Source organism: Callorhinus ursinus, unplaced genomic scaffold (assembly GCF_003265705.2).
Source record: "Callorhinus ursinus isolate GAN/ISIS: 27379988/994484 unplaced genomic scaffold, GSC_fseal_2.0 scaffold3, whole genome shotgun sequence".
NCBI lineage: Eukaryota > Metazoa > Chordata > Mammalia > Carnivora > Otariidae > Callorhinus > Callorhinus ursinus.
The window spans coordinates 86,767,669-86,777,628 of record NW_027397065.1 but is presented as its reverse complement, the minus strand read 5'-3'; the positions used below and the strand labels follow the sequence as shown (position 1 = coordinate 86,777,628).

Sequence of the window (9,960 nt, the reverse complement as noted above, 5' to 3'; positions counted from 1 at the left end):
CTTGGCCCAGATTTTATTGATGAAAAATCAAACCCAAAAGGTGAAGTACAATTATGACATAATAGAAAATCACACATAAAAATAAAAATTATAACTAATATTTACACGGTACTTACTTTCTTTGTGCCAGACACTTTTTTCCTAAGTATTTTATATATATTAAATCATTTAATTCTGATGTAAAAACCGTACTACCATCTCCAAGGAAACTAAGGCTTGAGAGGGAAATTAACTTGTCATAAGGCACATGGTTGGCACGTGATCAAAGTTCTTGATACAGGGTCTGACATAAATAGGAGTTAAGTGCATAAATAATAACAGGGGTTTCCCCCCCTTTTCTTGTTCTTTCTCAACATAACTATTGGAAAGCAGAGGGACTAGAACTCCATTTTCCCAACTCCAGAGGTTTTCATACCCACAAACCCTCACTCGTGCCTTCCTTGCCTTCTCCTCCCGTCCCTCAAACTGACCACCATTAGACAATAAGCCATCTGTATTTGACTAAATGAAAATAACTCCCCTTTTTTGACTTAAAAAATCAGGTGTCCCTTGAGTCCATCCCAATATGAACAGCTCACCTGAATTAAGTTCTTTTTTTTTTTAAGATTTTATTTATTTATTTGACAGAGAGAGAGAGAGAGAGAGAGAGCACAAGTAGCAGGCAGGCAGGCAGAGGCAGAGGGAGAAGCAGGCTCCCCGCTGAGCAGGGAGCCCGATGTGGGGCTCGATCCCAGGACCCTGGGATCATGACCTGAGCCAAAGGCAGACGCTTAACCGACTGAGCCACCCAGGCGCCCCTAAGTTCCTTTTTACCTCTTTGTATTTTTATCCTCCCCAATTTCACATTGAGAAATCATTTTGATTTAGTTAAAATAATTTTCTGCACATTCCAATAGTTATGAATGCTAATTTATACATTTTAATAAATTTATATTTATTTTTTTAAGATTTCGTTTGAGAGAGAAAGCAAGAGAGAACACACAAGTGGGGAAGAGGGAGAAGCGGGGCTTAATCCTAGGACCCTGGGATCATGACCTGAGCCTAAGGCAGACGCTTAACCCAATGAGCCACCCAGGCGCCCCAATAAATTTATATTTATATAAAATCTCAAGATTATTATAGCCTATGTTTATTTCTCACTATATACTCCCTTTAACTGAGATCCAGCCACCTGACATATTTAGGTGGACTTGAACTGATACCAAAAAATAAACTCTCTCAAAGACAACAAAGCAACTTTGTCTCTTTCATCAGAGATTCTAACATCTGTTACTGTGATTACTATCACACTATTACTATCACCACCCACCTTCATCCCTAAAAGAATATTACAACTGTTCAGCCAGGTCAGTAAAGAGCCTGTACTTCCAGAAACTGTCAGCTCCCTTTTCCATGAAAGGGTTTATCTTTCTTAACCTTTGTCTTAATCATTCAAGTACTCCGCCTTTTCATGACCTCTTTAGATTATGGAGAAGAGGCAAAACATTGCTCACCTAAAGTCTTCCTAGGCTCTAATAAAACATCAAAATTCCAAATGTTTCTCTGGTCTTAGAAGTTATATCCAGCCTACCTGGAAACTAATGAAGAAAATAATATGTTTACCATAAAGTCAAATAGATGACATTTAATCAGCAAATATGAATTCAGGAATTTCAACAGTATTCAGGGCAGAAAACAATCAAAATGAGGGAATGGCATATTTTCTAGTTTTCTAAACAAAGTATGGGTCTTGGTAGCAAGTAGCAAGTAAGTTTTTCTAATTGTACTGATTCACTCAGAAACCTGGCTGGGTGAAAGTTTCTGTTTGACAAGTAGGAGAAACAACTTTTTGCTATTGTATCCAAAATGGGCTTTGAGGGAATCCGTTTTCTACCGATGTACACAAAGTACAGCAACATGCTACTCTAAGACTTAAGAAAATGATGATTGTGAATATCTCTGAAGCTTTACCTTGCTCTTCATTAGAAAAAATAAAGGGATGTGTTTTATAGCACCGTTAACACGTTTATCAGAGGTCGTGTCTGATCAAGAAGCACCAGTACATTGCACTTTGGCTTATTAAATGTCGGCCTCAGGTTAGAAACCATCAACTGAGAGATGTTGCTCATCTTATTTTAAAAAGTTCACTGTATATCCCCACTTTTTCAGCCCAGAAAAGTCTATTAAATGAGACAATACCACTGGTGATAAAGTCTTCCCATTTTTCACTTTGCATTCCCAGTGCTGCACTAGCGGGACTTTCTCCATGAATTCTTTTAAGCCAATTTCGGCATTCTGCCATCAGGCTTACTGACAAGTCACTTTAGGGATCCACGAGAACACAGTCAGGGCTTACAAAGCGGTCACCACACCAGTATTCAAGTTTTTAGGATTCAAAATGAGATTATAAACACTAAAGATGTTATTCTCTAGAATGCCTTTTTCTTCCCTTTTCAAAATTTATAGCAAAACTTCCGCTGCAGAATATCAGGCAGTTCCTCTGATGAAATGATTTTTTTTAAGTAAAACATCTATTCCTCTACGTGTTCATTCTCTGGTTCACTATCCCAGTGGCGTACTTGCAAAAACAGTAGCACACCACCTAGATGAGCTCAATTCCATTTTCTGCCCTAGAACTTTTAACAGCAGGTATGAAAAATTTGAGCCTGAAAGATGTTGGGTGTAGAGCAAAGAACCACGGGAAGAGCTGTTTTCTGCGAACACGATTCGTAGGTTGATTTTTTTCAGAACAGCCAGAGGTGGGCATATGGCAGGACCAGATAAACGAAAAGATTCCTCTACAACGTTGTCAAAATCATGCTGTTCTAATATTCCCTTGAACAGTACCTGGAAAAAAAAAAAAAAGAAAAGAAAAAAGAAATACAGTCTGGTTAAACACTGGAAAAGATTCTAAATTGAGAACATGCCTCACTCAACAAAAAAGATCAGTGTTTATGAAATAAGGGTCTGTATGCAGAGTCCGCGCTAAATTCTAAGCACCAGGACACCGGGGACTTCGAGCTCCACATCCTGAAGCCTACAACGGCGACCGGTCCTAATGACACCAACTTCTGAACGCTCGCTAAGTGCCAGGCACCGCTCTCGCGCGCCCACGCATTAACAACGCCACGCCCTCCCCCCGAGGGAACTACCGCCCTCGTGTTCCGCGTGACACGAGCACGGGGAAGAGCGCTGGCCGCCCCACCCACGTAGTAGCAGGAGTTCGAACTCTGGCCGTGGGTCTTCACCGCCTGTGCATTTCCTGTTTGTTCAACAAAGCGGTTGTTGCTCAAGATCAAACGTAAGGGAAAAGGTAGCCACAGACATTCAAGGGTTCTCTGGGTAGCATGGTCAAAGTTCGGGTAGGTCAAGGCAGGGGTGGCGCTCTGAGGTACTCTAGGAGTTAGGGGCCGCCCCGAGGAAGAAGGTCGGCCTCAGCGAACAGGAAAAAAGAGAAGAGAAAGAAGGCCCGCGCTTGGGGAGGACGCGGCGGCCCGTCCCGCCCGAGGCGCCCGGCCCGGGGGAGTTCCACGGAGAGGGAGGCACCTCCCACCCCCACGGCCCGGCACCCAAGGGCACCTGAGCTCGCGCCCCGGGGCCACCGGAGGCCCCGCCGCAGGAGAAGCCGCCGCCAGCCCCCGAGTCCCGAGGTCCGACGACCGCCTTCCCCGGAACGTTGTGGGGCGGGCGGCCGCCAAGGCACCGCCCACACGCGGAGCGCGCTGTGATTGGCTCCAGCTCCCCTCCGGGCTAACGGGCCCGGGTTCTTACTGGTCCCGGGCGCCGAGCGGGAATCCCGCGAGACTGTGCGCAGGCGCGAGAGCAGGGCCCTCGGTCCCCACGGTCCCCGGGAGGGGGTCGGGCTGCACGCGCACAGCCGGGGATAGGGCGTCGGCTGTTTTCGGGCGGGCCATCCGCTCAGCGGCGGCCCAGGGTGGGCAAGGGCGCTCGCCTCCGCGCCGCTCCGCGTCCCTGCCCTGGTGGCGCGGGTGGGGAGCCGGCTGCGCGGGAGGTTGGGGCTTCCCGTCGCCCCCCCCCGGGAGCGGGTCCGTCCGCGCGGCGGTGTTGACACGCATGGCGCTGGCCCCGCAGGTCGCTGCGGGCCCCTCCGTGGGCGTCTCCGTCCAGAACACTTCCCTAGACTGGGGGGCGACGGGACCCGCGGGGGCGCCGGGAAGGGGTGACGCGGGGTGCTGCTCCCCCTGCTCCGCCTGCCGGTGCTCTGCGGGTGCCGGGGATCCGCCTCTGAGAACCGGGTCACAGACCTGTGGAAGGCGGTGGTGGGTCCGAGGGGTCGCTCCTGCACGGGGGCGCCCTGAAGTGGTATGTCATTGGCAGTTAAGTTTCCACTACTAAATTTTCACGGTAGTGGATAATCACTGTATATGGCCCTTTCTGTATTATCGTTTGAGAATTGAAGTGTCCGTTCATTTAGCAAATAAGTGTCTGGGGCTGTTCGCCAGGTACTGTTCTGAAGCCTAGGAACAGAATTGAATTAGGTGTATTTAGTGATTTTTTGTTTTAATGTGTTGTTTACCATGATTATTTTACAAATTACCTTCTTTAAGACTTAATTTGCTTTTAGTCAGGTGTAATTGTCTAGAGGAGCATCAACTTAGTTTTAACTCAGCTCAAAAGCCTAAATTACGTTTCGAGTTTCAGTTTAAGTCTTTCTTACAACTCTTTCCTGACGGTTGCCCTAGATAGAGACCCTGTGATGAGTATGAAATTCTGTGAATGAGTTTTATTTTACTCTTGATAATCTCTGCAAAAGCAGCATTGTTAGAGCATATTTGAAATGTTTTTCAGCGATGATAGCCTCACTCCTGAAGGGTATAGGCAAGTTCCCCTGTGTGGTATGATTATTTTGTTCAGCTTTAGAATGCAAGACCCATCAAGAAACCTACACATTTTAATTGAATTGTTTGTTGTTTTTTTCTCAAAAAGAGCAAAAACAAAAAAGTCCATTTTGTGAGTATTGTGTTCCAGTTACTCTCCAACTGCATTTATCCGATAGCTGTTATTGTGCCCATTTTACAGATGAGGAATCTAAAACCAGGCCAGTTTGGTAGCTTGATCATAGTTAAACGTCTCATAAATGGCCCATCCTGGGATTCAAACACGTAGTCTGCCTCAGATGCTGACTGAGTAGCACTGTTTCTGAATTAGGGATTAGTTTCTCTATTAACCCTGTTTAACGGTAAATATTCCCTCTATATTTTAAGTACATTCAGAGTTAATGCTGTAACTCTAGTCAGAAGGCCCATTTAGCGAGTCTCCAGCAGAGCAGGTACACGTTTACTCTTCTCTAGAGTTTTTGTGCTAGAGTATGTCTTACCTGTCTGCTTTTGTACGTGAAGGGACGTTTTCCTATTTAACACATAGGAGCATTGTATAATCCTTGAGGGGCCAGAAGCATTCAGAGAAAAAATCTAGTATTTTTTTATTGAAACAATTTTTATTTGCATTTTTGTGTGGCTATTGCTGTAGTCTTAAAGGTTGAGGGACTTGATGTCTTTGCAAGTCTGTTTTTGTGTAATCTTCTTAAAAAAGCTTTAAATTTGTTTTTCATTGCTGTGTAGCTTATAGCAAGCGAAGTCTCCTGACATGCTATGACAATTTTTTAAAACTTTCTTTAGGTAATGGGCACTTGTGGCCTTGTGTTTATGTCTTTGCTAGTGAGGAATTGCTTCGCCGGTCTTTGGAACACCTCACCTAGCTCAGGGTAAAATCTGGATATGCGTTCACAGTCACCTTCATCTGAGGCCTTAATCAGGGCGACTCATCAGAATCTTCATGGGAGCCTCTGTAGGTTATACGTGTCTAAATCCTACCTTCTTAGTCTGATTCAGTACCTTTACTGAGGGACCCAAACCCCTTGCATTATTTTGATAAGGATTTTGGGGTTGAGGAACAATGGTGTAATTTGTGCAGGGAATTTGCCTCATGCTCTTACTTGCTAATCATGTGACTTTGAATCCATGCTTAATTTTACAAGTCCTGTAATTATTAACAAGATATTTGGCCCACGAGAGATCACTGGAGTAGGGCCTAAGATTGCTTATGAATGTATAAGCTTATTACCAAAGGAGCTAGTGGGAAAATACCCTGAAGGAGAGAGAGAATGGTAGTAAATTTGGGCTTGAAAGTGGATGTACGTATCCTACTGTGGTGTTCTGGTGGTCCCCCTACACTGTTAGCCAGTAAAGCCTCTGCAGAAGTTACTGCGCAAGGGCATATAGGACCTAGAGCAGTTTCATGTTCTACATTGAGCTATTTGTCTCTAGACTTCTGTATTGTACTGTTTCAGACTTTTCCAGCTAGCAGAAGCTCCTATACCACAGAATGACCTGTGAGCTGCTAAATCACCCATGGTACTTCAAAACTTAGCCCATCAAAAACTCCTACAACATAGAGGCCAGGAGAAAAATGTTTCAGAGAGGAGGACAGTGGTCAGCTGGGTTGAATGCTGTCGAGACACTGGATTTGACAACTTGAAGGCACTGGTGACCTTGTGAAGTTTTAGCTGAGGAGCGGTAAACGTCAGAGGGTTTGAGGAGAAGGTGAATCCTAACAAAAAGCTTTTCAGAGTACTTTGCTAAGAGGTGCCAGGTTAAAACAAAATCCATTTCTTCATTGCATACAAAATGGCAGGCACCGTTAAGATGTTGTAGGATATAAGGATACACATGATATGTGCCCTCCCCTCAGGGAGGAAGGTCACAAAAATACTCAGGACAGTTTATTTTAGAGGGCTGCTGGAGCACAGGGTAGGGGCTCTTCACCCTGTCTTGTCAGTTAAATGAGTTAAGACATGTAAAACCACTAAGAAGAGGGCCATGCATTGGGGCACCTGGGTGTCTCAGTCAGTGAAGTGTCTGACTCTTGATTTTGGCCCAGTTTATGATCTCAGGGTCGTGAGATTGAGCCCCATGTTGGGTTCCATGAACAGCACAGAGTCGGCTTGAGATTCTCTTCCTTTCCCTCTGCCCCACCTCCCACCGCTCACACTCTCTGTCTCTAAAAAAAAAAAAAAAGGGCCAGGCACATAGTCCCCAGTGTGTCTATTAAGAGTAATAGCAACATTTACATAGCACATATGCCGTATTAAACATAACTTAACTCATTAAATCTTTACACCAGTGACTAGTATTACTCCCATTTACAGATGAAGAAACTGAGGCACAGAGACCGTTGTGCCAGAGGTCTGCGGGCTCTTCAGGGGCCAAGCCAGTGTATCTGTGCAGTCTGGTTTCAGTTTGTGCAGCAGAACCCTGAGAAGGACCACCTCCCGTTTCCCTGTGAGAGAGTGTGCGCTGTGTGCAAGTGTCATCACTGGGGGCTTTTCCAAGCCATGTATCGAGCTGAGAACTAAAGCCAGGAAATATTCCAAGCCTAGGGGCAAGAGTGAAAAAGCATTAAAGGTGTAAAAAAGCTTGATACTTTGAAGATGAGTAAGTCCCCCGTGTGCTTGAAAGATGAGAGAAGGGAATGGGAGCCAGAGAGGAGCTGACAGGTGAACACTATCCAGGCTGGAAAGTCCTTTGACTGCTCTTGAAGAAATGAGGTTTCACCCAAGGGCCAGTAAGTGGGACGTTTTTGAAAAGACTTTAAGTATGGGCAGGACTTGACAGGATTTGCATTTTAGAACCTTCTCTGCAGGCCCAAGGCTATGGGGGAGGAGGAGTGGAGAGAGCAGGTAGGAAATGGTCCATTTCCCAAAGAAGGTGTGGAAAGAACTCTAGTGGTGATCTTGGAGTCAGAGCAAGAGAGAGAGTTTAGTGAATTAAGGAGGATTTGGTAGAAGATTTGTTGTAAAAATCCTTGCATCCTCAAATATTCCTTTGTTTTCTTCTCTAGAGATGAGAAATAGCCAAGGATCTAAATGATGGGTAGTCCGAGCTGGAAAACTAGGAGCATTGAAAATGCTGACTACTTAAAGCAAAGGGAATCAGGCCTAATCTTCAGGACATGAGGTCAGAAAACCAAAAATTAAAGGAAGAAAAGAGGACTTTTTGGCTCAAAACTCTGAAACCCCATTTTACAGAAGCTAAGACTTTGTCTTGTATGTATTTGTCTGGAGACAGGGTTGGTCAACACTGAATGACAAAAAAGAAACCCTGATCTGATATGACATGATCTCTGTCTGCCAAGTCTATTCCTGCGCCCCACCCCCACCCCCCAAACTGTCACATTGCTTGCATGCCCCTGAGCTAAGAGGCAGCATTCACTACTCTTCAGCACCTGCCCAGGGCTGTGTGTACATCCCGGAGGACTTGGCAGAGTTCTTAACCAATACACAGGGAATCTGTATATGTGTAAAGGCTTCCTGATATAACATAGTTACCAGCATTGACTGGGTAGCTACTTAACTCTTGTGAACTTTACCAAAATTATTTTAGTAACTTAAAAATAATTTAGAATTCTTAGGAGGAGTCCCCTTAATAATATATTGAATTTTTGGAGTACTGCATTTAAATGCACGTGTACAGAATAGCAGATTGTAATTTAATATAACTTTTTCTTTTTTTTTCCTTAAAGACTTCATTTATTTGAGAGAGAGCACGTGAGAAAGAGAGCAGGGGCGTGGGGGAGGGCAGAGGCAGAGTAAGAAGCAGACAACCTGCTGAGTGGGGAGCCTGATTCAGGACTAGATCCTAGGACCCTGGGATCATGACCCAAGCCAAAGGCAGACACTTAACTGACCGAGCCACCCAGGCGCCCTTTATAGAACTTTTTCAAACAATTATTATCAAAGCTACGTTTCTGATAATATTTTATTTATTTATTTTTATTTTTTTATTTATTTAAAGATTTTATTTATGTGACAGCAAGAGAGAGCACAAGCAAGGGAAGCAGCAGGCAGAGGAGCAGGGAGCCCGATGTGGGACTCGATTACAGGACCCTGAGATCATGACCTGAGCCAACACAGATGCTTAATCGACTGAGCCACCCAGGCGCCCCTCTGATAATATTTTAAAGTGCTTATAAAGTTCATGTTTTATGAGGCTGGAAATGTAAAGTACATTTGGAAATTTCGTTGTGATTTTTTTTTTAATATTCACTTTTAACATTGACTTTGATGAAACTGACATTGTCAAATTTCACACCATTTTAGGGCAGGTATGAAACAATGCACATGTGCTTGGTAATAAATGGATTTTCTCATATTGATTCTCATATTCTCATATTGATTACTTAAAACACAAGAGCAATAGAGTCCATGTGGAAAAGCAGTGAGTGAGGAGGCTGGGGATGTGGGTTAGTGTTGATCAGGAATGTCCTCTCATCAGCCTTTTGAATGATTTTATTCTAATTCTAAGGGTGAATTCTAAATTCTAATTCTGATGTCAGTATGTTACTGAAGGGTGTAAGGTAAGAGCAGTGATGTTACATGATCTGCAGGGCTGCTACTCAAGGAAAGATGTTAATTACTACTTGAACCAGGAAGGGATGGAGGTTGGAGAACAGAGGGAGAAAGGGACAGATTTTTGAGATAATTAGTTATTCCTATCAGGATATCTAATTTAAAAATCTGGAATTCAAGCTCCACATTGGATTCCATGCTGGGTGTGGAGCCTACTTAAACAAATAAACAAAAACCCACACAAAACAAAACAAACAAAAAATCCAGTCCTTTGGTGGGAGGACCAGTAAAGAAAAATTGGTGTAGCTGTTTGCTAGACACAAATAGCAGGCAGGACATATTTTGTCAGAATCATAAATATCGTCTCCCAATACCTGTATGGCTTCTTTCCTTGTTAAATTTCCGGTCAGATTTCACTGTGTCAGAGAGGACTCCCTGTGAACACCAGCAATGGAGATATGATGGCTCATGGGACATCCATGCACTCCCCTCAGGTTCTCAGGCCTCTTGCGGTGGGAGGGACCTCGACACTAGTCCGGCCAATTGGACATGAAAACTTAAGGGCCACATGTAACCCTCCAATTGGTGTCCCCCACTGCAGCAGCTGTGGAGAG

The 9,960-nt window shown here is 44.3% G+C and overlaps 1 protein-coding gene across 1 annotated transcript; it reads right to left on the bottom strand.

Annotated features, from left to right (window-relative positions):
* Window positions 1-1,609: 1,609 nt before the first annotated feature.
* Window positions 1,610-5,927, bottom strand: LOC112819813 (uncharacterized). The gene is made up of 3 exons (XM_073891141.1): window positions 5,814-5,927; window positions 3,559-4,294; window positions 1,610-2,826 (listed from the first exon to the last, which is right to left on the bottom strand). Exons 1-3 carry the CDS (start codon window positions 5,925-5,927, stop codon window positions 2,795-2,797), a joined length of 882 nt encoding a protein of 293 aa, XP_073747242.1. The 3' UTR covers window positions 1,610-2,794.
* Between the last annotated feature and the right edge of the window lie 4,033 nt (window positions 5,928-9,960).